General features: G+C 39.2%; 1 protein-coding gene across 1 annotated transcript; it reads left to right on the top strand.

Annotated features, from left to right (window-relative positions):
• Positions 1–2: 2 nt before the first annotated feature.
• Positions 3–27,021, top strand: LOC143963096 (uncharacterized). Its single transcript, XM_077472660.1, has 10 exons — positions 3–123; positions 2,343–2,431; positions 4,537–4,599; positions 9,198–9,254; positions 11,460–11,510; positions 16,023–16,088; positions 18,175–18,225; positions 21,219–21,251; positions 26,349–26,449; positions 26,844–27,021. The coding sequence occupies exons 1-9, from the start codon at positions 75–77 to the stop codon at positions 26,430–26,432; spliced, it is 543 nt and encodes a 180-aa protein (XP_077328786.1). The 5' UTR covers positions 3–74; the 3' UTR covers positions 26,433–26,449; positions 26,844–27,021.
• Positions 27,022–27,955: the final 934 nt, after the last annotated feature.

Here is a 27,955-nt window from a genome sequence, read left to right as displayed (position 1 = left end):
AATTTAGCATTGGTTCATCAGATCTTGTGGCAAGCTCTAAGTATTCCTCAAGAACTCACAAACCCATTGTCATCATGAAAACAGCAGTTGTCTTTCTATTGGTTGCGCTAAGCTGTTGCTTTCGTAAGCCAAAATGAATCTTAAAAATTTATATTAAAAATAACTCTTAACAATTATGTTTAATTTAATGTTGCCCAAATGTCAAATTTTAGAATTGATTTTAGAAATTAATCTATTACATAAGTGGCCTTAGTTATTCAACTAAAATATTTTATTATAATTGAATCTGTGCTGATTTTACCTTTTAACAATTATGTTCTAGTTTTCATTTATTGGATTGTCAGATCTCATATCTTTTTATGTAGATCTTCATAACAGTATTGTTTTACATGTCTCATTTGTGTAAAAATATTATTTTAGATTGGTTGGTTTATTCTATCTAGATAATTCATTAGTAAACTCTGAAAATTCAGTGCTCTACTATTTGTGTGGCATATCATTTATTGAAAATATTAAAACTTGTAAAATTATTTATTAACTATACATGCATTTTGATGCATCCACCCCCATTCCAGTTAAAGGGTTTAGAAATCCCTGACATTGAGTACAGATCAGAGATGTCTTTGCATTCTGTTATAGTTTACTGCAAGTAACATAATATTCATTAAACTGATTGTTGGATATGTCACATTCCTGTAAAATGCAATTCATGTATTGCCACCTAAAACTATAGAGAGCCTACAGGCAATGTTGATGACAAGCTCTTTTTTCCAAGATTTACTTTTTTAATAACAGCTTCCAGGGTTTGGGTCCTCTTTAAATGTGTTTTTGCGTTGCATATATTGTGTCAATACTAAAAGGCAGCTGGTGGACAATAAAAACGCATTCACCTCAAGGACAACATTTGATGTAAGAGTCTTAACTTGCACTTTAATGCAAGGGAAATGCCCTGATTAGATGTTGCTTGCTTACACGTTGATATAACATTATCAAACAGTTCAAAACAGTGGTGAACAAAGTCACCAGGGTGCCCCACTTTCAAACACTGTCCATATACAAACTCTTATGTATTGTGAATAGATAGATAGATAGATAGATAGAATGCCAAAAGTAGCCGTTGTTACCATGAACTCTCTCATAATACCCTACTAGGGTTGAACAATGAACACTCCTTTTAGAACAAATGATGCCAAGGGGAAATGGAAGTCTTCTGCATATCTCAGTGTCCATTATGAATGTGTTTGCTATGTTACAACATTTGGTCATTGCAAACCAGGAACACATTTGGGGAATCGTGAAGAATGATTTCCATGCCTCACCTTTACTGGACAGGAGGAGCCACCAGATTCAAATCTCGTACACAAGCCCTTAGGTTTCACAAAGCCCCTGTACAGCTTGTACAGCAGTCTTCAGGAATGACATGTCTAACCCAGGTGCCAGATAAGAATGCATTACAGCAATGTCTATCTAACCTGTTGATGTTAAGTAAACAGTAATAATATACATGATACACAATCATTTGTTAACCTTGTAAATCTTTTGTGGGTTGTGCTTTGAATAGTATCTATGAGGGATTGTGCTTCACAATTAATTGAAAAATTATTATTTTTTCATGAATTCCTGTTTTCCAGTGCAGATTTATTTGCAAAATTTAGATTACTAATAGGGAAACATATTGTCCTTGGCATACTGCATTCAAGGCTAAGATAGCTACAGAAGCAAACAACATGCAGTAATAAAACATTGCTTTTGTTTATTATTTACCATAAAGCCCAATTGAACCTTCCTGTTTAATTATGTGAGCAAAGTTAGGGTACATAAGAAATGCAAGTGTGTAATTTTTTTTGTTTATAAAGCACCTCCAGCTCTCATAAACATTCTGTCCCCCATCAGTGGACTGTAGAGCAGGACTGTGCAAGAGCAGATGTCTCTCTACAGAGGTCCAGCACACCCCCTATGAATGAGTTAGATCTCTCCAATCAGCAGGAAGTGTGAGGTTTGCTAATTGCCCAGCTTTAGCTCAGACTCACAGGGGGCATGGCACAATGCTACAGAAAGTCTCACAAAGTACATAACTTATTCTATGCAAACTATGGGTTCTATGCAAACTGCTGAGGGACAGGCTGTTTTTTAGACATATATAGCAGCTTTACAAACAAAGAGAACAGTAAGACTTGCACACTTATTGGTTTAATGCATATTAAATGAGCTTACATCATTTAGTAGGATTTAATTGGGCTCTAAATTAACAATAACACTAAAATAGAAATGTAAATTAGCAGTGATAAAAATAATGACAATGACATTACCCTTATCCTCATCATTATCTATTTGTTTTGCAGACATCCCTGCTGCTTCTAAAACTCATGGAAAACATACTCACCCTGCTCCCAGTCCCATTTCACCTGACTGCATAGTAAGATTATTAAAGGTATGTCAGACTAAGATCGTATAAGAAATGGCTTGGTGAAGAATTTAATGGGCAGTTGCTCATTTCCTACCTGGTGTGTAAAATAATAAAAATGATTGTTTCTTAACCCCAGTAGTAATATGCCAATGCAATGTAAATTATTCCAACAATAACAGGATTTTTTTTTATAGCAACTACATGTAAACAGTACAATTAAATACATCTTGCCTGTTTGCCTGTTTGATAATGCAAAAATTAAGATAACACCCAAATATATCTTTGTTAAGAGCTATAGTTAAATATCATTAATTCTATTAAACTCAGTCAATAAATCCTTATGAAAAAATAATCATTTAACCTGGAAGACCGAAAATAACCTGCGAGAGCAGAACATCATGAATCTCCTACCAAGGTGCCCTGAATTCACATATAATGATGTAGAGATTGGTGGTGACATCATCACATTAATGCTGCCATCCACCACTGTAGAGGATCAGAAAAAGAAGAGGACCCAGCCCATCATGTGACTGGCCTGATATCTGGAAATTGGAAAAAAAGGAAAAAAAGAACATATCTCTGGAGATGAAGCTTTTTTGGGGAGAGGGGACCAGAGCCTAGGTTTAGTCTTGAGTAATTAGTAGTTAGTCTGAGTAATTAATAGGTGAAGCTAAATGAGCACGAAATACTTTCATATCCTGTTTCACACAGTACACTTAGCCCTTACCTAGTCAAATTAATTCCCATCTGGTTAATTGAGTCAGTTGCCCTAGATGGCACAAGAGGCACAGTGGGTGGGGGGGGGGGGAGGGGCAATGAGGCTGGAGTGTTCATATCTTCTAATCTTTCCTTATCTTACTGAGGAAATTATTTTTATTTCTGTTGGTGTTGCGGTTAGGAAGTTCCTGCTCTCCTTACTTCCTGTCTAGTGATATTGTTTCAGAAGGACAGGAAGTTAGGGTAGACTTCTCTAATAGAGGCCCTGATGGTGGTAAATACCTGTCAGGGGTCAAATGTCTTCCCCAAAGAAAAAAATTTGGCTGGATATACACTTTAAAGCTGAACTCTAGTCAGATATAACATAAGCATGTGGGTTCAGCTCTGTAGTCATACAACACATTATTTTGGTGCATTTTCAAATACAAGCATTGTAACCACCTGCATTTGACGTGGTATTAGCTTCTTGCAGTCCCTGTACAGAAGGGCTGAAGTGTGGGAGGAAAAAGCAGCACAAGAAGCCAATCAGTTCATGTGTTAAAGAGGATTTCCACAAAAAGTGGAAGTTCTGCTTATCTATCCCCCCCCAGCCGGTGCCACATTTGGCACCTTTCAGGGGGGAGGGGGGAACGGGTACCTGGTTTTGAGTTCGGCCCCCTCCTCCTTCCTCCGCTGCCAGACCAATTAGAAAGTACAGCACGCTTCATGCATGCACATTAGGGAACCGGCTGTGAAGCTCAAAGGCTTCACTGCCAGGTTTCCTTTACTAGGAATGGTGGGAGCTGCACCCAGGAAAGAATTCTAAGATTGGCTGGGGTGCCGACATCGTAGGCTCCCTGGATAGGTACGTGTCCATATAGTCAAAGTCAGCAGCTGCAGTATTTGTAGCTGCTGACTTTTAATTTTTTTCGTGGGGGGGCTGGACCTCCTCTTTAACAAGAAGCATGATGACAAAAAGAGAAAACAACAAACATATGAGTTTAGCACTATGCTGCTTCTCCTTTTACTGTTCAGTGTTGAGCTGGGCAAGTCCAGGGTGACCTGGGTTTAGAGAAAGTGAGTTAAGGGATGCTGGCCTTTAGACTGAGGACATCTAGTGGCAAATATGTACTGTGGGGAAATTTCTGGATTGAAGCTGAATACAACAGCAAAAGCAGTTTTTTAGTTTTTGTTTTTTTATCTTTTAATGGGTTATTGGTTGTATCTGGTTATTTTTGGCTGAGGCTGTTTACTTGTATAGCATCTCCCAGTCAGGTGAAGTCTAATTAAACTAGTGCATGTGTTTCAGTGATGTGAAACCTCATTGCAAACTGCTTTTTAATTTGTCAGAATATAGATCAAAGTGTCGGTATTGTTATTTCATTATGCCATTTATTAAATGCATTAAAATAAATAATTTTATATATTTACAGAGTTCTCTCCCTGATACTCTTATCAGACTCCAGGAAATGTTGTGCTGGTTTTCGGAAGCTGAGGTAAGGTTTTTTTGTTTTCCAAATACACTGTATATTGAATAATAACATTAGTAATAATACTAACCGTCCGTTCACACAGGGGCAACACGACTTGTAGGCGACTTGAGTGAGGCAACTTGTACACGACTTGAGTTAAGATCACAGCGCGACTTGGGACGACTTCAACACGACTTGTGATGACTTCAACCTGACTTGGGACGACTTACAAGTCACCCCAGGCCAGGCGACTTTTGCCGTGGCCAAGCAGAGAATGAGCTCAAGGGGGAACTCCACGCCAAATTTCTGAAAAAAATTTGGCGTGGGTTCCCCCTCCGAGAGCATACCAGGCCCTTAGGTCTGGTATGGATTCCAAGGGGAACCCCCTACGCCGAAAAAACGGCGTGGGGGTCCCCCCCAGATCCACACCAGACCCTTATCCGAGCACGCTACCCGGCCGGCCAGGAAAGGGGGTGGGGACGAGTGGGCGCCCCCCCTCCTGAGCCGTACCAGGCCGCGTGCCCTCAACATGGGGGGGTGCCTTGGGGGAGGGGGGCGTGCGCCCCCCCACCCCAAAGCACCTTGTCCCCATTTCGATGAGGACAAGGGCCTCTTCCCGACAACCCTGGCCGTTGGTTGTCGGGGTCTGCGGGCGGGGGGCTTATCGGAATCCGGGAGCCCCCTTTAATAAGGGGGCCCCCGGATACCGGCCCCCCACCCTATGTGAATGAGTATGGGGTACAATGTACCCCTACCCATTCACCTGTGAAAAAAAGTCCAAAAAAAAACACAACACAGGGAAAAAATATTTTATTGCACAGCTCCGGGGGTCTTCCGTCTTCGGGGGTCTTCTCGCCGGACTCCTCCGCTATCTTCTTGTAGCTCTTTTGCTAGCGGAGGAGTCCGGCTTTCTTCCTCGCCGCCGGCCTCTTCTCCCGACTTCGGGGGTCTTGTCCCCCTCTTCGGTTCTTCTGCCGGGCCACCGCGCCTTCTTATAGCTCTTTTAGAGGCGGTGGCCCGGTCTTCTGTCGCCGCCGTCGCCGCCGCCGCCTTCCGTTCTTCTCCTTCTTCTTCTCCAGGAGATGTTGACACGACGCTCTCTCCGGCCACAATGCCAGGGACGCGCGCCGCTGCCACTTATATAGGGACAATGGGGCGGTGTCACATGGGTTGATGTCACATGGGTTGGTCACATGGGTTGATGTCACATGGTAAGGGGGCGGGGTCACCATGTGACATCAACCCATGTGACCAACCCATGTGACATCAACCCATGTGACACCGCCCCATTGGGGAGTCCGGCGAGAAGACCCCCGAAGACGGAAGACCCCCGGAGCTGTGCAATAAAATATTTTAACCCTGTGTTGTGTTTTTTTGTACTTTTTTTCACAGGTGAATGGGTAGGGGTACATTGTACCCCATACTCATTCACATAGGGTGGGGGGCCGGGATCCGGGGGCCCCCTTATTAAAGGGGGCTCGCGGATTCCGATAAGCCCCCCGCCCGCAGACCCCGACAACCAACGGCCAGGGTTGTCGGGAAGAGGCCCTTGTCCTCATCAACATGGGGACAAGGTGCTTTGGGGTGGGGGGGCGCACGCCCCCCCTCCCCCAAGGCACCCCCCCATGTTGAGGGCACGCGGCCTGGTACGGCTCAGGAGGGGGGGGGGCGCCCGCTCGTCCCCACCCCCTTTCCTGGCCGGCCGGGTAGCGTGCTCGGATAAGGGTCTGGTGTGGATCTGGGGGGGACCCCCACGCCGTTTTTCCGGCGTAGGGGGTTCCCCTTAGAATCCATACCAGACCTAAGGGCCTGGTATGCTCTCGGAGGGGGAACCCACGCCAAATTTTTTTCCCTCTTGAGAGCTAATAATTCTGTCAGAGTCGCCTCCGTATAGACGGAGATCCGACTTGGAGGCGATCTCCATTGAAATCAATGGGTACAAGTCGCCTACAAGTCGGATAGAAGTAGTACAGGAACCTTTTCTGAAGTCGGAGTGACTTCAGTAGTGTGCATTAAGACGGCTCTCATTCACATACATTGCTTTTTAAATGTTGTCCGACCTGAGGCGACTAGGGGCGACCTGAAGTCGGATCAGGAGTTGCCCCTGTGTGAATGGACTCTAATAATAGCTATCAGTAGTTATCAGTATCATTAGGATTAAGGAAGCAAATAACCTGTGCAAGTTATCTTAAACCTGATCTTCAGTGAGGAGCTTAGAACTAGTGAAAGGCATATACTGTACTTTCTTTTAAATGTGCTCATTCTGGATAAAGTATATGTCAGTATATGACTGACTGCTGGACTACAGAACTAAAAAAAAAAAAAAAAAAAAAAAAAAAAAAAAAAAGCATCTACAATGTAACCCTTACTTTACTTTATTTTACTATAGGCAATTATATCTTGAAGCAAAGATTTGCAGTTGTGCTAATAAACTAAAAGCTGCAATAAGAATATTCATAGGATATTACAGATATGTTGTATTTTCCTTTATTTATGAAAACCTACAAAATATATGTATTTCATTTGGCTATCAAAATGAAAATTATCAAAAAAGAAAAAAAAATAGTAATAATAATAATAATATTTGTTTCAATGGTATTTATTAAAGTTTTCGGTACAGAACAATATGGTCATTATACATTTTGTACAGTATGTAAAGTCACGGGAAAATCAGAGTTTGGTCTCTTAACATAACAACAAACAGAGGATAAGAAACAGATCTTTCACCTGCCAGGAACGTGTACTTTATGATTCTATGGGAGGCGAACCCTCCAGTTACTATAACAAGGTAGACCATATCTGTGACTCCTGAAGTAGGGGCCCTTTAACCTCATTCTAGTTTCAGCCAGCCTGGCACCCCCCCACAGGGAAGAGCCCACCCCCATCACACTAACAGGGGGGGTCGGGCTTCTCCCTCATATGGGTGGGGCCCCAAGGCCCAACCAACTTCAGTTTTCCCCATATGGGCCCCCATAGTCCATGACTCTGCGTAAAATTGGTATTTTACTTAAGCATATGTGTTTTAAGAGAGAAAGGTAGAAAATAGTTAGGAGGGTGAAGTAGAGTTAAGGGGGGGGGGGGGAGGGGGGGGCATATTAAAGAGCCTTTGTACTAATCCCTAATATCAATCATATATAAGTGGCAAGTGGTCTGGGGTCGCTATAAAAATATTTGAAGTAATCTTATGAAGTAATAAAGTTATTTGGTATTATCAAAAGGCAAATATTTTGGGAAGTAACTGTTGACTCCATTTACACATAAGGACAATTAGTGATTCCTAACAAATCAGATATATTTGTATGCACTTGCCTTAGTAGTTATTAACATGATTGGCTTTAAAGCAACTTATCTGTGCCACCATTCTTGGTCGGGTATAAAAATACACCAATGAATGCAGTTATTTATTAAAAATGATTAAAGGTATTTTAAATGCAACTAGTGTAAATATCTGAATGTTACTTAAGTATCCCCCTGGGGGATTGGGAGAGGCAGTCCAGAAGGCCAATGATTGCCTTACATTCATATGTGCTGACAAAGGTTATTCTGACAGAAAGCGAGAGTACAGACATACCCCATCAGAATGTTGCTGTATTTTTAATGTCCAATCACAATCTGGGCGAAGGAAGGTGACAAAGCTATTTTGCTTTACCTCCCTGGATTATGTCAGATTTTTGCATCTCAAAGCTGTACATTGTTTTGCATAGAAATTTGGTGTTTTATATTGTAGGTCTGTAATTCTTAGGAATAACTCACTTAAATCTGTCCAAACAAGAGTTTAGTAGACATCCCAGGTATGATAACGTTTGAAACATGAAATCATAAATTATAATATAATAAATAACTATAAATAATTATCAAAATAATAATATAATAATAAAATGTATTCAATAATGTAATCAAATCAAAAACAAAAATTTGCTCAGTTGCAGAATTGTCGCTGTCCCCGCTAATCACTATCGCTCAATTCTGCAAGTGACTCTTATTTACTATCGCTGTTTCCTAGCTGGTCTAAAACCGCTTTTGATGTAAAGGGACACTTTTTGGTTTCCATGGACAATCTCAAGTTTCCAGGCAGAAAGAACTGTATATATAATATAAAACTGCAAGCAGGGCACCGGACAAAGCACTGGGGACAAAAGAGAGGTGAAATGATTTGATACATTAATGTAATCTTACAGTTACAGTGTACTGTATGTGTTATGTATATTTCACTATTTTGAATTTGCAACACTCGCAGGGAATGGAAATCAATACAGTAATACATCGGGCGGAGGACACAGCCCGCGGGAGGACATCACAGGAACCTAGGGGCAAGGTAAGTAACTTTGCCTGGATCCTGTGATGGAATCCTGAGTGTGGCTCAGGGGTTACTGCTTTTGGTAATAAGTTTTAACTTGGCTTACTGAATAGGGTGAAGCTCTGCTGACTTCCATCACCCTGATTCCTGATTTGGCTAGCTTAAACCCAGCCATAATGCTACATAATTACAAATAAATATATATTTATATCAATCAATCAGAAGAGACATAACATTACATTTGTCTTTGCTCAATGCTGTGCATTTTTTTATAACATTTGTTTGCTCTAAAAACGGTTATGTAAGAATTGTCATTCTGTAACAGAGAACGAACAATGCAGAGTTATATCGCAAGTTCCTCACTGCATTCCACCAACTTCTGGTAAGATACTTCTGTTATTTCCTCCCTTAAAACATTTTTTTATGAGTTTATTAAGATAACTGTGCTAGGAAAAAGGTATAATCAGAAGGAAGTCAGCAATGGCAGTTTATATATTTCACTCAGCTTTATTTTAAAGCAATATAGCTAGGGCTGCTGTCAGTAATCACAGGGCCCTGTTCAGGCTACTTAACCCCTCACCACCACCACCAGAAAGTATCAAAACAATATTTTTTTAAAAATAGACTAAAATCATTATTAGTGGACACAAACACAGCATAACATACACAATTCATGCTAAGCGATAAGACTGTAATGCCACGTACAAACTATCGGATTTTCCGACAACAAAAAACGTGGATTTTTTTCCAAAGGATGTTGGCTCAAACTTGTCTTGCATACACACGGTCACACAAATGTTGTCAGAAATTCCGAACGTCAAGAACGCGGTGACAACACGTACAACGAGCTAAGAAAAATGAAGTTCAATAGCCAATGCAGCTTTTCTGCTTGATTCCGAGCATGCATGGAATTTTGTGCGTCAGAATTGTCTACACACGTTCGGAATTTACAACAATGGATTTTATTGTCAGAAATTCCGACAGCAAATGTCCGATGGAGCCTACACATGGTTGGAATTTCTGACAACAAGCTCACATCGAACATTGGTTGTCGGAAATTCTGTGTATGTGGCATTAGAGTTAATAAATAAAGCTCTATGTGAATGAGGTCTTGGGGTTCATTCACATGGGAACTGTGGCCTGTACAGTTTCAAGTAATGGTTTGTTTATGTGGCTGGAGCCACCTGGAGCTTTGTGCAAGCCTATGTTATGCTATGGGGCCTACGGGGCACAGCCGCAGAACGTAATTTAACAGGTGTCTGCGTGCAAGTGTACGGCCCTGAACACAGACAGTGTGCATTCAGGGCCACTCAGTTATGCCTGCACTTACAGTTGCTGTGTCTCCATAGAGTAATAGTCTGATCAATATTCCTATCGCACAAGTTCCCGGTATCGATGGCTCATAAAGTGGTGGGTGCTGCAGCGATTACCAGTTGGGTCCTGGAAACATCAAACAAGCGTACATATTCGCCAGCACATCATGGATTGGCAATTTTTGTACAAAAGGTTTTAATGGAAAGGATCACATCACAAAGGAAGGTGCAACGTTTCGGAGCCACGCAGGACCCCTTCGTCAGGTATGTGATGCCTGACGAAGGGGTCCTGCGCGGCTCCGAAACGTTACACCTTTCTTTGTGATGTGATGCTTTCCATTGCAACCTTTTGGATGAAAATTGCTGATCCATGGTGTGCTGGCGAATATTTACGCTTCCATAGAGTAATAGGCTACTCCAGTCACATGGACTGACTCTTCATTCACATGGCCAGTGTACCTGTGTGAGGGAGAGGAGGAGAGGCTGGCTATACAGCAGGGGAATTGGTTTTAGCAATAAAGCAATACAGCCAGCCCTTCTGCTTGTCAGGTGCCTGGGCCCCCTGTTGAACTGATGGGGTCCAGGTCCTGCACAGGAGAGCTGGCTGTACTGTCTTGTCAGAAGCCCTAAATATAGCTTGGTATGTGCTAACAGAATAATTACATCAACAGTTTATGGGGATTTTTCAGGTCAAAATGACATTAACATAAATCATCAGAAGGATTAAGTTAAGTAGGGTAAAGAAAGTTGAAACCAGGAGCAATAAACAAAATCTCAGCTGCTGCTTTCCCACTATAGATAATTAAATAATAATAACTGTTGGATACATGACAATTTCTCACAATTACTCATTTTAATTTCTGATTGTTGCAGCAAAGTGGTTGTAAACTCCCATAGATTAATTGTACCTATAGGTAAGCCTATAATCAGGCTCACCTATAGGTACTTTAAATATCTCCTAAACATGCACTGTCTAGGAGATATATATTGTATATGCAGCTGATGGCATCATTGGCACATGCACTCTGAAGGAATGGCCACCCATGCCGTTTCTTCAGAGCCCTGGGTCATGACCCGGAGCTCCCGCGCACATGCTCAGAAGTGACGTTACGTGGCTCTGGCTAGTCACACAACAGTAACAGCACATTGGTGGAGGGCTTCATTTGAAAGTAAGTTTCACATTATGCCTTTTCTTTGCAGGTCAAAAAAAATAAAACATAATAACTCTGTGGTTTACGTCCTCTTTAGTATGGTATTATATCATATCTTAACAGAAAGATGTCGGATGTGGTGTGGGTCAGCTTCTGAACATAGAAGACGTCTTGGTAAAACAGATTTTGATGGAGATATCATTTCACAATACACTTGACTGTTGTATGTTATTTCTTAAGCTGCCAATACAAAAATTGGTTCTCCTAATCACCCTCCCCCTTTGCATACTCTTCTTTTGTTTATTCACCACCTATTTGGTTCAGCTGCCAAAAGCAAAAAAAAGTTTGATATAACTCCAAACTTTTTTACTAGGCCCTTACAGAGGGATGATGTCTTCCCCATCCCTGATGTGACTTGGCTAGGCCAATCACAGAGAGAAAATCACATGCTTCTCTATAAACAGGCCTATAAGGTGTATATGTATATGGTTACAAAGTAGGTGAGACAAGTCCATCAAGTCCAAACTATGTGTGATTATGTCAGTATTACATTGTATATCCCTGTATGTTGCAGTCATTCAGGTACTTATCTAATAATTTCTGGAAACTATCAATGCCCCCCGCTGAGACCACCGCCTGTGGAAGGGGATCCCACATCCTTGCTGCTCTTGCAGTAAAGAACCCGCTACGTAGTTTAAGGTTAAATCTGTTTTCTTCTAATTTTCGAATGAGTGGCCATGAGTCTCGTTAAACTCCCTTCTGTGAAAAAGTTTTATCCCTATTGTGGGGTCACCTGTATAGTATTTGTATATTTAAATCATAACTCAAGCGTCTCTTCTCCAGAGAGAATAAGTTTAGCGCTCACAACCTTTCCTCATAACTAATATCCTCCAGAACCTTTTTTTAGCTTTGTTGCCCTTCTTTGTACTCGCTCCACCCAGTACATCATTCTTGAGGACTGGTGCCCAGAACTGGACAGCATACTCTAGGTACGGCCGGACCAGAGTCTTGTAGAGCTTGAGAATTATCATTTTATCATTTATTTGATCCCCTTTTTAATGCATGCCAATATTCTGTTTGCTTTGTTAGCAGCAGCTTGGCATTGTATGCCATTGCTGAGCCTATCATCTACTAGGACCCCCAGGTCCTTTTCCATCCTAGATTCCCACAGAGGTTTTCCCCCAAGTGTATAGATTGCATTCATATTTTTTCAACCCAAATACTTTATTTTACATTTTTCTACATTGAACTTCATTTGCCATTTAGTTGCCCACCCCATTCATTTTTTCAGATCCTTTTGCAAGGTTTCCACATGCTGCGGAGAAGTTATTGCCCTGCTTAGCTTAGTATCGTCTGCAAATACAGAGATTGAACTGTTTACCCCATCCTCCAGGTCATTTATGAATAAATTAAATAGGATTGGTCCCAGCACAGAACCCTGGGGGACCCCACTACCCACCCCTGACCATTCTGAGTACTCCCCATTTATCACAATCCTCTGAACTCGCCCTTGTAGTCAGTTTACCAGCCATGTACTCACCCTATGGTCCATGCCAATGGACCTTAATTTGTACAGTAAACGTTTATGGGGAACTGGGTCAAATGCTTTTGCAAAATCCAGATACACCACATCTACGGGCCTTTCTTTATCTAGCTGGCAACTCACCTCCTCATAGAAGGTTAGTATATTGGTTTGGCAAGAACGATTCTTCATGAATCCATGCTGATTACTACTAATGATATGGTTCTGATTACTAAAATCTTGCATATAGTACCTTATCATCCCCTTCAAGAGTTTACATACTAATGATGTTAGGCTAACTGGTCTCTAATTACCAGGGATGTATTTTGGGCCCTTTTTAAATATTGATGCTACATTGGCTTTTCTCCAATCAGCTGGTACCATCCCAGTCAGTAGACTGTCAGTAAAAATTAGGAACAATGGTCTGGCAATTACTTGACTGAATTCCCTAAGTACCCTCGGGGCAAGCCATCTGGTCCCGGTGATTTATTAATGTTAAATTTCCCAAGTCTAATTTTAATTCTGTCCTCTGTTAACCATGGAGATGCTTCCTGTGATGGGTCATGAGGATAAACACTGCAGTTTTGGTTACTAAGGCCCCCCCGATTCCCTTGTGAAGACTGAGGAGAAGAATAAATTCAATACCTTCGCCATCTCCCCATCCTTTGTAGCCAGATGTCCTTCCTCATTCTTTATAGGGCCAATATGGTCTGTCCTCCCTTTTATACTGTTTACATAGTTTTTTGCTCTCCTCCGCTATGTGTCTTTCATGTTCTATCTTAGCCACCCTTATTGCATCCTTACATTTCTTGTTGCATTCTTTATAAAGTCTGAATGCTGATGATGATCCCTCAACCTTGTATTTTTGAAGGCCTTCTCATTTGCTTTCATATACATTTTTACATTGGAGTTAAGCCACCCAGGACTTTTGTTTCGCTCTTTTAAATGTATTACCCAATGGGATGCATTTAATATTCTCTTAAAGCAAACCTATCTCTCCTCCGTGTTATTTGTTCTTAAGATTTTATCCCAATTCATGCCTTCTAGCAAGGTTCATAGTTTAGGAAAGTTGACTCTTTTGAAATGCAGTGTCTTTGTATTCCCCTTATGTTTCCTATTTGTGTGATTTATACTGAAGCCAATTAGCCTGTGATTGCTGTTACCTAAATTGCTACCTAAATTCCCCCGTATTTCCACATCCGTGATCAGGTCTATATTGTTGGTAATCATGAGATCCAAATCCCTTTCCTCCCTCAGGTTAGGGGGTCTATAGCATACTCCCAGTATTATTTCCCCCTTAGCTTCATCCCTTTGGAGCTCTACCCATAAGGATTCCAACTCCTTCCTAGTTCCCTTAGTGATGTCATCTCTCACATTCACTTGTACATTATTCTTGATATATAGGCATACTCCTCCCCCTTTTTTACCATCTCTAATCTTGCAATAAAGGGTATATCCTTGAATGTTTGCCAGCCAATCATGAGAGCTGTTGAACCAGGTCTCTGACATTCCCACAAATTCCAAATCCTCCTCATACAACAGTATCTCTAGTTCACCCATCTTGTCCGTCAGGCTCCTGGCATTGGTGAACATGCCACGTAGTTTAGACCGGTCGCATATTATCCTCTTATTGGGTGTTTCGAGATTTCAACTAGGACTTGCTACTATACTTACCTTGGGTTTATGTGCTTTGTTCAACCTAGCAATAATGTCCCCCAATACTACCCTCTGCACCATCCTCATTTAGGTGCAGTCCGTCTCTTCCCTATATATATGTATATTTTCTCATAATGTGCTAAAAGGAGCAGTAGAAAGCTGAGGAAAATAAAGTATTCACTGTCAGGGGGGAGGCATTGGCATAAGCATGTTGATTTGACCCCTACAAGGGTTCAAAGCATGAGCCTGCTAAAACAGGCAAAGCAGAAAGTATTGAAAAAATACTTATTTGCAGAGTTTAGATGTCAGCCAGCCATGCACGCACAACCTCAAATGTTCAACCTTAAACAGTTGATCATTCTGTAAATATGTACATTAACCACTTGCCGACCAGCCACTGCAGTTTTACTGCTGCAGAATGGCACGGCTGGGTGAAACGATGTTATCTAACTTTGGCCTCTGGCCCGCTGTTTGCCCATGGAGCCAATGCGATTGCCCAGTGGTCACGATCACCAATGGGCTCCCGTGATCACTCGTGGCACACCGAGAGCTGGGATCTGTGTGTGTGGGGGAAGAAGAAACTGATCATCTGTTCATACAGAGTATGAACAGCGATCTGTCATCTGCCCTACACAGTCCTCTCCCCCCTTCCGTTAGAACACACACTAGGGAACACAATTAACCCCTTGATCGCCCCCTAGTGTTAACCCCTTCCCTGCCAGTGACATTTTTACAGTAATCAGTGCAGTGTTATAGCACTAATTGCTGTATAAATGCCAATGATCCCAAAAATGTGTCAAAGGTGTCCGATGTGTCCACCATAATGTCGCAGTCCCAATAAAAGTCGCAGATCAATATACGCTTATTGCGTTTTTTTTTACCAAAAATATGTAGAAGACTACATATCAACCTAAACTGAGGAAAAACAATATTTTTTATATATTTTTGGGGGACATTTTTTATAGCAAAAAGTAAAAAATAATGTGTTTTTTTTTTATTGTTTTTTGTTTATAGTGCAAAAACTAAAAAACGCAGAGGTGATCAAATACCATCAAAGGAAAGCTCTATTTGTGGGAAAAAAAAGAACATCAATTTTGTTTGGGTGCAATGTCGCGTGACCACACAATTGTCAGTTAAAGCGACACATTGCCGAATCGCAAAATCTGCCCTGGTCAGGAAGAGGGTAAAATCTTCTGGGGCTGAAGCGGTTAAAAAGTAAACATTTGTAGTTCTGCAAGACAGTGGAGCAAACATTTGAGGTGGGGCTTAATGTGAGAGAAAATGTGAGAGAAAATATGGTGATTATTTTGTACTCCAAGTATGCTATCTTTAATGAGACATGTTAAGAAGGGTCAAATGGTCCCCAATCTCATCATAAACCATCAGACCGGGCAAACAATCTCTTATGTAGGCACCTCTATTTTCAATACTATTAACTTCGCATCATATAATGACTAGACACACACTGTACATGCCATGAAATATACTAACATTTATATCTTTGGCAGGAAAATGTTGGTGACAAACTTGGAGAAGTGTGTCATAAAATTGTTCGGCAAGTTCTAAGCTGTGCGGTAAGTTGCAAGTATCAAAATAATTATAATGCTAAAACTGCCCAACAGAGTGCAAAAGTGCAGTTTAAAATCATTCCTTACATTTTTCATTGAGCATTCAATTAAATTTTTTATTGAACCAAGTTACATGGTTCCCATGTTAATTCACCATAAATGTGGCCTATAGTTTCAATCTATACTCATGATGCACACTCCTAGGAAAAAATTCATCAAGTGGGTCCCCAGAAATTTTAGTGTGGTGGTCCTCACCTGTGTTTTTTTAATGAACTCTGCAGGTAGGCTTAGCTTCCTTTGGGGAAAATCCCTGATAAACCATTTAAATTTGCAATCAGTAAGGCCGCGTACACACGCGCGGACTGTTCGCCCAACCTTGTCCGCTGAACAGTGTTTGGGCGGACAGTCCGCTCGTGTGTGGGGCTTCAGCGGACAGTTTCAGCGGACAGTTGGCCGAACAAGGTCTTACGGAAATTCCGAAAAACTGTCCGCTGAAACAAGGTTTCAGCGGACTGTTCGCTCGTGTGTAGGCTTGTTCGGCCAACTAAGTCTCGCGCATGCTCAGAAAGGATTTCCACGTCGGAAGGTTGCATTGCAGTGTATAGGACGTCGTATTTTTCGTCCCGTCGTACGTGCCGTTCACGTCATCGCGCACGGTTTCAGCAAACTGTTCGTCCTTCGTGTGTGGCCATGTCCGTCCATGCTAAGTTTGAGCGGACTGTTCGCTCAAACTGTTGGACGGACAAAGTTGGGCCAACAGTCCGCGCGTGTGTACGCGGCCTCAGAATTATGTTTCATTTGAAGAGGTGATACATAAAGGGCCATTTTGAAAACGCAACATTTTTAATAGCACTTGCGTTATAGAGAAAAGCAATTGGATCACAATACCTCAAAGAACACCGTGTACTAGCATAGTGTAAGGATTTTTGTAAAAATAAAAATTCTAGGCACTGGTTGGCTTATCTGGTTTCAGGAGCAATTTGAGATAACTACAGCTCCTAGGCTATAGCATTCGATCTATCCTCTGCAAATAGGTGGTAAACAAGATGTTTTGTGTTCACTACTGTCAGTGGCTCCACCACATCAAGTCAGTTGCTAGCGACCCATTGCTCCTCTTAACAGGAGTAGTATGGGGTGATAGGTAAAACCCACCAGGAATTCTTTCAGTTAGTCCCCCACCTTATTTTTTTATTTTTCTCCCTTACCTTCAGATTCTTCTGTCTGGATTTTCTCCCTGCTTCACATCTCTAATCATCACAAACTGCTTCTCTCTCTTAGTCTCCAAGTATACTCTTTTACATAAAAAAAAAAAAGACAGCCCTTTGACTTTTCTTCTCCCCACAAAATATAGGTTGCGCTTATGGTTAATACAAGGCCTCCAGGCACCTAATTTAATTTAGTCTGGTATTACTTCATAATCCCATCCCTTTCTTAATGTTGGTTTGATTAAATACTTGATGCAGGTATTTGAAAAGGACCAAGTACTGTTTCTTTGATTTCATGACTATTATTTTTTTAAATTTTCTATTAACATTTGCAAATTGTTGGCTTACTGTTATGATGTCTGTACAATACTAAAGGGCTCAATAAAACTTTATAATGAAAAAAAAAAGAACTCAGTTGCTTGAGATTTTCCCCTATCTCAGCTTGGCTCACTGGGTTTCCAACCTGTTGATAGCACTTCCATAGCATTAATTTATGCTGTAACATGTACTATCTTTTTTGTAACATTATAACATTATTACATGTATTCAAATATAATACTAGATTAAAGCAGTCTCACAATCTAACAGACCTTATGATAAACTAATAATACAACACACTAGTTATTCTATTCTGTCATTCAATTTTATTAATCGTTTTTAATAGGGTCCATCTAGAAAGAATTCATAATCATCATTTTATATTTTTGCATGCTTATTTTCTTTTGACTATATATACTGTATATGAATATTGCTTCTTATGCCTTTTCTAAAGTTAACCAAATGTTAAGTATGGGAAATTCTTGAAACTTGTTCTGGTAATTTGTACTTGTAGTGTGATAAACCAATGTGTTTTATTCTTTTATTTTTGATTCTTATGAATTTTATAGGAGGATCTTGAATTAACCGGAAAGCTGTTTGAGTTCCTATGCCAACTGGCAGTAAGATAAATTTAATTATACACTCCAAATTTTTTAGCATGTGTTATGTAAATAAACCAGTGGATTGATAGAGTGTTATGTTTTGCCATGTTGTAGAAAATGTTATTTAATCATATATCTTGGGCTCTGTTCACATCTTGGCTTATGGGGGTGATAATCTTGGTAAAAATGTGCAAATACAATTGCGGGACATCCGTTGCCCAAAAAAAGCTCATGTGCTTCTTTTGGGCGTAAGGCGTCCCGCAATTGTTGCAGGAAGATCGTGCCGCATTTGGGGTGCTATTGATATTGATGGGCAATGCAACGGGAATGCATTTGCGAACGCGGAGATGTGAATGGAGCCTTATGGTGAAAGGCTGTACTCAACAGAAAAAAAATTTAATTTAGAAAATAATCAAACATCTATCAATAATAAAAAAAAAAACATATACTGATATTTTTTAAAAGGTATCATGTAAATCAAAGGATAATGGGGTTTACTAACCACTTGAGTAACAGTCCATATTACCCCTTCATTGTCAGGCCAAGTTTCAGTTTTTAGTACTGTGATATGTTGACTGACAATTGTTCTGTCCTGAAACACCATACCCAAATGAATGAGATATATATATATATATATATATATATATATATATATACAGGCATACCCCACTTTTAAGTACACAGTGAGGTCTATTTACTAACGCTGGAAAGTGCAAAATCAGGCACACACTTCTGCATGGAAACCAATGAGATTCTAGGTTTCATTACCAAATCTTAATTGAACAATCTGGGGTTAGAAGCTCATTGGTTTCTATGCAGAAGTGAGTCTGATATTTTGCACTTTCCAGCTCTAATAAATAAACCCCATTGTGTACTTAAAAGTGGGGTATGCCTGTATATGTATATATATATATATATATATATATATATATATATATATATATATATATATATATATATATATATATATATATATTATAATTTTTTTTTTTTCGACAGAGCTTCCTTTTTGGTAGTTTTTTTACTATATACAGTATCTCACAAAAGTGAGTACACCCCTCACATTTTTGTAAATATTATATTATAGCTTTTCATGTGACAACACTGAAGAAATTACACTTTGCTACAATGTAGTACTGAGTGTACAGCTTGTATAACAGTGTAAATTTGCTGTCCCCTCAAAATAACTCAACACACAGCCATTATTGTCTAAACCACTGGCAACAAAAGTGAGTACACCCCTAAGTGAAAATGTCCAAATTGGGACAAAATATTATGTGTGGTCACCATTATTTTCCAGCACTGCCCTAAACCTCTTCGACATGAAGTTCACCAGAGCTTTACAGGTTGCCACTGGAGTCCTCTTCCACTCCTCCATGATGACATTATGGAGCTGGTGGATGCTAAAGACCTTGTGCTCCTTCACCTTTCGCTTGTGCATGCCCCACAGATACTCAATAGGGTTTAGGTTTAGGGTTTAGCACGTGCACTCAACTTCTTTGGTTGACCATGGTGAGTGTCTGAGAGTGACTGTTAAAACACTGTATGGTCTTGGCCACCGTGCTCCAGCTCAGTTTCAAGATCTTGGCAACCTTCTTATAGCCTAGGCCATCTTTATGTAGATCAACAATTCTTTTTTTCAGATCTTAGCAAAATGTAATTTCTTCAGTGTCGATACACGTGAAAAGATATAATAAAATATTTACAAAAATGTGAGGGGTGTATTCACTTTTGTGAGATAATGTATATAAAAAATATTACTAAAAATTAAAACAAAAAGTTTCCCTTAATTTCTTTTAGCATAAACAAGTTAGGATAGTAGTGTGAACACTTCAAAGTGACTCCTTTTTAGAACCCCAAGGTATATCTTTTGCCACAATTTTTTAGAAATTAAGAAATGTGGTATTTAGGTGGTAATTGTGCACTTGATATAGCGCATACAGACCATGCATAGAGGAGGTGGTAAAGGGGTAATTTACACATCACCTGCAGTGGGAGGATAGAGGAGAGGGGGTTCATGTGCAGATGTGAGGATAAGGGAGGTATAGGGTTGATATACAGGAAGACACAGTATGGACATCAGATGTACTGTATGGGGGGGGGGGTGAAAGGGGTAAAAAAATCCTTTACTTGCATATGCTGCTGCCTTGATCTATACAGTGATCAGGAACTAATGAGTGACTAATTTATTAGTTACCCTCTCCTCCCCATCCTCGGTTATGAGAAGAAAATGTAGGGTACACAGATGAAGACACTACAGTGCTTGCATCTGTGATAGCTCAGCTAACAGTCATAAATTGGTGTACTGGCTACCTGATTTTTTTTTCTGCTGTGCCATTTATAAATGGTGCTGCAGAAATTAGCGTCTAGCACTTAGCTGTTTAAAAACATATTGTAGTAAGGAAGTAGATAACTAAACAATAGAAATCATTTAATTTGCAAAGTAAATGTTTTCTTAGCTTACTGACTATTGTGAGCATGTGTTAACTTCAATCCATGGGCATGCAAAAAGTTTTTTTTATTTATGTATTTATTTATTCATATTTTTTTACATACCTTTTTTACACAAGTACGTTTCATACAAATACCCTTAACTAGGTGAATATTTACTTTGCAAAATAAACATTTTCTGCTCTTTTAGCTCGTTTTCAACTTTGATTCTATTAGTCAAGTCATTGAAAAAATATACTGAAACACTGGGTTTGACTGACCAAAGCAGAGGCTTTTCACCCAGCAAAGTTAGTAAAAAAAAGATGAAGCTGTGTTTGCTTTACATAATATAGCATAAGCCAGTTAGAAACTTTTTAATTACTTCCATCACACTTGATTATTATTAAAATTGAACACAGCATCACACTTTTACCAAAATGCGCTTACTCTACTGACTCTAGTTGTTTTGAGTGTTGAATGATTTCACTTTTGCATGACTGTGTAATCAGCAATCCTGTTGTGTGCTTATAGAAATGTATTTGTGTGTGGCTACATCTTAATTTATAAATATTTCCCTCTAGGGTGACATTCTCATAAAGCTGAGTGATGCTCTTGTAAGTTCTTTTGTTTTTTTAATGATGTGTGAAAAATGATTAGATTTTATTATATTATATATATATATATATATATATATATATATATATATATATATATATATATATATATATATATATAAATTTTGTGAAAAACAGTGTAGCGCTTATTTGTTTTTACCACATTACAATGTGACCAATGTAATCAGTGCATACATTAGACTGTGCAAACAAATGAATACATTTAAACACTCTTTGCTGTATATGGTAAACAAAGCTAGAATGTCCAAACAAATATATGAAAAAAAATATATATATATCAAAAATAGGAAAACAACGTGAAAACAAGTGAAAAGTTCTCCAAATTTTCTGTGTATGATACGATGAAGTGTAAACAGTCCTACACCTTCTCCAAGGAATGATCGCACAATCACCGCGTGAACCCTCCACCACATGAAATGGGGGCTTACCAGATTTAATGGATCCTACTCAAAATTATATTTGGAGGATCATATATGCTTGTAGATATACATAGGCTTTTTCGGTGTTGTCCTTTTCTGGAAGACTTTCAAGTGTGGCTATTTCCTCTACAGTATGTCTCCATCCACATAAATCATCATAGGTAATGGGATAGATATAAAGGAAGAAAGCAGGGACCACAATAGTGTAACTCCGTTTTTCGTTTCAAGTAATTTAATAAAAAATGATCAAACTCATGTGTACAAAGAACATAAGCGCTTTTTCAATAAAATCTGAGGCTGCAGTGAAGTCCCGACGCGTTTCGTCTTAAGCAGACATCATCTGGGGTACAACTTCAAGGCAGCCCTCCAGTTTATATAGCCAGACCCCCAATCAGGCCTAGATTTCGTCCATCAGTGTCACCACACATCACTTCCGGTATCCAATATCCATTTTAATAATGTGAAGGGTCTAGTCAAATAACTGGTACATCCCATACTCTTATATGTGTTGGACGAACCACTTCCGTGTATCTTAACGACGAAAGCGAACGTCCTAACGTGCGCCATCAACGTCCGAATGGAACGCAGGCGTAAACACTAAAATATTCAGCCGATCTTTTCACCTCAGCGGAAGTAAGGTGAACGTGACCTCCGCGTATCTCACGAACGGAAGTGGGCAGCCTGGAACGCACCAACTTTATCCAATGGAGTGCGGACGTATGTCAACATAACGTCAATTCCGTGTCCCCGGACTCAAAAAGTAAATAAACGTATAACAAAAAACGCCATCTCTAGGGTGAAATACAGATCGGTACAGAGTAGAACGGATCTCCTATACATATCAAATAAGGAAAAATAGAGTATATACTCTGAGCTGAGGGATATATCTAGTAGCAAAAATTTATAAAATATATAAAAAATATATAAATAAAAAACATTAAATGCTCGGACGCTGCATCCAATAAGAACACAGTGCCTATAATTGCATATTAGCTTATCTAGCCATATTTGACAGGAATAGTAAATTAAGAAGGCAAATTTCGAAAAAAAAATTTCCAGTAATTTTACCCAACCAAAGGAGTTATTATAATCTACCTAGAGATATCAACTGAAAAATGAATAGGAAAATAAATATGACCGAATCTATTCGGGTGGGCGATTATTACATCGTGACACCCTATATAGATAATGGCCTACGCAATATCAATCCAAAAAGATTTTTAATCCCAAAAAAATTTAAAAATTGAAAAAAAAAAATAAAAAAAATAAAAAACTTATAAAAATCAAATGTAATCATAAGTTTTGAAATATATATAAAGAGACTTAACCAAAAAATATATATATACTCAAGAATGGCGCTCTATCGATATTATGGCCCAATCAAAAAGAGACCGAAAGCCATATGTGTTGACATATTAGGTGGACCAAACCCAAATCGCTTTTAACCATCTACTAATACTCACAAAGTACATTTTCCCCACATATTACTACCATGTATAACCAAAAGAGAGGAAAAGAGGAGAATAAAATAAAATAAAGATATAGATGTAAGAGATAGACAGACCTCAGCCATCATCAATAAATGCATCCATATCCCACACCACGCCCAAGCCAAACGGGGAGTGGGACCCAACGTCATGTGTTAACCATCGTTGATGAATGCATTGATATCCCACTCCACGTTTAGACCAAACGGGAAGTAGGATTTGATGGTGTATATCCAATAGGTCTCTAACCTGGATACGCCCCTGGTCATGGCACCCCCCCTCCAGGGTGGCGTGTACTTATCAATAATCAAAAACTCTGTTCCGGTAGGATCACTGTTATGACACTGCTTATAGTGTCTAGGAACAGTGTGTTTTGAATCTTTACTTTTGATAAGAGATATATGTTCGCCTACCCTGATTGCAAATGTCCTGATTGTCCTTCCTACATATTGCTTGCCGCATGGGCAGGTGATTAAATATACCACATACTTGGTATCACAAGTGCAAAAAGGCTTAATAATATGTGTCTTGTTAGTAGTTGTAGATGTAAATTCAGTAGCTTTACGTCTCCCCAAGATATTATATCTACATACACTGCACTTTTTACAGGGGTAGAAACCCGTCATGTTGTGAAAAAAGGATGGACGATTAGGTGGATCTAGGATGTTGGGGGCTATACTACTCTGTAAGGATGGAACTCCCCTAAAAAGTATTTTAGCTTGTTCGGGTAGCTTGGGGCCTAACACAGAATCGTTCTTTAATATACTCCAATGTTTGTTTATAATAGATTTAATCTGTCTATGTTGTGATGAAAACGTTGTTAACATAGACCATCTATAAGTATCATCAGGTACACTTTGTGTTTTCTCAACAATAAGGTCCTCTCTATTAGTTTCCGCAACTTTACATATTTCCCTATCCAAAATTGCACTATCATACCCCTTATCTTCAAATTTCTGTCTAAGATTTTTGGCTTGTATATATATAATATATATATATGATTATATTTATTTTTTGCAAATAGCAATAGGGACACAGAAACCTGCGTATACTGTGACAATTTGGGGGTTGTACAACTCAAATTTAGCGCTCACCACTGAGTTCAGTCCATGCCCATTTTTATTTCAAACAAAAAAAAAGTTCACAGCAAACATATAGCTTCTCTCGCAGGGGGGGTTTAACTTCATTACAAACATAACAATATTCAACCTCCTGGCTCTTTGACAGCCCCACTGCTTTGTCTTGTCTGTCCTGTCCCAGACAACACTGTGCAGACATGCACACATCTCTGTCTGCTCCCTTGCAACCACACACACAGAGGCCTCAAGAGGGTGGAGCTCTGAACTTTGGTCAGGTCCCAGAGTACAAGGGTTCCAAACAACTGCACACTCAGCCCTCTGGTTACTGCCAAAACTCTGAGTTGGAGACCCTTCGCCTACATTTTCATTGTTGCAGGACCTCGCCTGCCTCAATACTTATGTAATTTCTTCTAGGTTTATAGCTGGGGCTAGGAAACCTGCTGAAGGGCATCTTGAGGTTTGTGCAGGTAACCATGTTATTCTTAAAATCAGTTGCAGTTTTCATTGTGGCGTCTAATTAAAGTAAAGTTCAATGTTTAATGTCACCAAGCTGGCCCAAGCAAACTATTTTCATCACAGAAGGATGTGGCTGCTGGGTGTGCTATTCTATTTCTATCAAACAGAATCTTGAAAAGGTCATCTTCATGAAAGCCACTCAGTGCTCACTGGACTCTTAACTCAATAAGAAGTGTATACAGCCTTAACAATGAATTTAACTGGGGGACATCCACGAATCTCCCGGTCTTTAAATACATTGATGGCTGGTAGTGGCTAGTGGTGCCTTTCAAGATAATATGCTCCAAGTGTAAGTAATGGCTTCCAAAATCTTGATGTGCTCATTCATGTACAAGGGGCATGTACATGGAATAAAAAAGAAGCTCCCATAGTGAAAAAACGTATAAACAAACTAATTTATTTGATGGCCAAATGCGCACTTACAAAGAAACTGTTTAAAAACTGCAAAAATGTAAACACACGGCGTTGCAGACGCCTCTTACATAACTTCCGGTTCATACGATCTCGTGACTTCATTCAATTTCTGGAGGTATGCAAACTAATTTATTTGATGGCCAAATGCGCACTTACAAAGAAACTGTTTAAAAACTGCAAAAATGTAAACACACGGCGTTGCAGACGCCTCTTACATAACTTCCGGTTCATACGATCTCGTGACTTCATTCAATTTCTGGAGGTATGCCTATGTTAGTAGGCACTGAATTCCCAGCACCTGCCTCTGCATGTATTTTACTTGCATGATGATGATGTCACAGGGAGTATTAAAAGCTGTTCTCACTACAGGAATGAGGTAAACAAATAATGCTGGGACATGAAGGGGAGAGGGAGGACTTGAGTTACATTAGGTATTGTCTGAACATGCAATTTTACACTTATGATGTTTAATTACATATAAATATAAAGGTGTGTAGGCTGTGCCTCCTGCTTAGCAACATAGCACATTGATAAAGCTCCCACTAAAATCAATGCAATGACTAGGCATTACAGTTTGATAAAGCTTATTATTTGGATCAAAAAACTAGATCTTTTAATATTAGGATTTAAACCAATGTTACCTAAATGTATCTATAAGTATTCATTATAGAAACACAGAAAATATGTCTTACCCTAATAATGCTTTAATTTCATAATTAGATAAAGTTAGAACATATTACACAGTAGAAAGGTGTGTTGGATAGAAAATGTCTTTCTACCTAATATATTCATTTAGTTTTGTGTTTATGCTAGAGGCTTGAATAATTTCTGTGTCCATAGCTTTGCTTATCTGCATTGGTCATTGTAAGTGGGCCCCACTTCTCTGATGGGCTCTTTATTTATTTTAGAAAATGTATAATTCAGCAGGGTTATTGTGATGCTCCATTTTGTGCAAAATCAGGCTTATGGAAGAAGGCTTGGCAGCCTGGCTTGGGCACCTTGTTGCTGTTTAATCCATGGGTAATTCAGCCTACTACCTGTATTGTCTACTCATGATTTAAATATTAATTGAGATTCGTTTTTAGTTAATTATTGATGCTTATGTTATAAATAAACCAATTCAAAATGGATTCTAACTAAACACTACTGTCCCTTCTTTAGAAAGGGCTGGAACTGCAAATTGTCACAGATTTAAAAGGTCAGCTTGGTGTTGGAGGCAAAGCCAAACCTCTTGGCCTCCTTTGAGGAAACAAATTAATTTTGTAAGTTCCAACATTTTCTCTTTAATAATATGTCACTAAATATTTATCATGTTAAGAATATGTTTATATTTCAGTTTGCTTAATGAAGATTATTAAAATTTACAATTGAAGAACTTTATATAATTATAGTAATAATAATAGTAATAATATAATGATATAGTTTACAGACACATTATCCATATGGGAGTATACTGACACTTGTTTGAACTTAGGAAGTTGCTTGGATGTGTAAAATAGCTTCAACCATTCTAAACTAGTAATATTTTTATTTTTGTTTAACGTGACTGTGAAACATATATAATTGTAACACATGAAAAAATAAAGAAACATTCATTTTTTAATGTACTACATAAATATATGTATAGAAAAAAAAATAGATTTTTTTTTCTTTCAGGGATGTCCAAAATTGGAGGTTGTTTTTTCAAAAAAACAAGACTTATTGGTAGTGGTCTTTCTTTGTAGCTATATGCCAACTGTATGCTAGCATATATCTATTATTCTCTAACTATTGCCATTTGATTATGTAATTAGTTCACTTTCTATCTAATAAAATGCATTCTCATTAAAAAGTATTTCTTTTGTATTTATTTTCTAGAAATAGACACTGTTTTAAGGTAAAAAAATTATAAAAAAAGGGGGATATATTACAGAAAAAGGAGTTGTTGCAAATTGTACACAAGCAAAGGCAGAGGTGCAGCTATGGGCTGATAGTGGGGTGGTACACAGGTCAGGGATAAAGAAAGGAAGATAAGCCTTTGTCAACTAAGAAGATGTGTATTTTGGGTTTGATAAGGGAGGAAGAAAGGATAAAAAACCCAGGTCAATGAAACTTGTCACGCTAGTAAATTGAATAAACTTGTGGGCAAACTTACTGCGCCCATGAGGGGACCCAGATAGAGCGCTCATTAGTGCCCCAAAAGGCGGGCTAAGGATGCCATTTAACGGATGACGTTCAGGCAGCACTCCAACTTGAAAGCAATGCTTCTCCATAACACTTAATTAACTCCTTGTAATCTGTGGCCCAACTTCTGTACTCTTTAAATTGTTCACTACGGACATCAGTTCCTCATTACAATCTATGCATTATGGATAAAAGTCGATCAATACATTTCATAAATCCTTCCTCACTTTAGTTGTGCAGCATTTAATTTCACTGCATGTTAGACATTGGCACTGCATATTCTCTGACTTGTCTTGTCCCCTTTTAAATCCCTGTTCTTGTGATACACCATACATGCATTGCATCCCTTTAAGATTGTCCTCAGGTAACTTGAGACCAAGTCAAGTTAAATAACAATAAACGTTCTTTACTGAAGTTGTTCATATATAACAAACAAACAGTTCAACAAGTTATCTTCACTAAACATCCACTGGTGCCCCTAATTGCCCCATGAGGTGGTCATACCCTAATTAGTTGAGAAAATCCTTTTAAGTCCAAAGAATGAGTCCATATCCTTTGAACCATGACTGGGCTCCCACAGGGAGCAGTCAAGTGCCAGTAGTAGT

This window comes from Lithobates pipiens, unplaced genomic scaffold (genome assembly GCF_037356315.1).
Source record: "Lithobates pipiens isolate NorthernLeopardFrog02 unplaced genomic scaffold, aLitPip1_a1.2 Scaffold_8, whole genome shotgun sequence".
Classification (NCBI taxonomy): Eukaryota; Metazoa; Chordata; class Amphibia; order Anura; family Ranidae; genus Lithobates; species Lithobates pipiens.
Note: the sequence above shows the minus strand (reverse complement) of the source record. Positions and strands in the feature narration are given on the sequence as shown.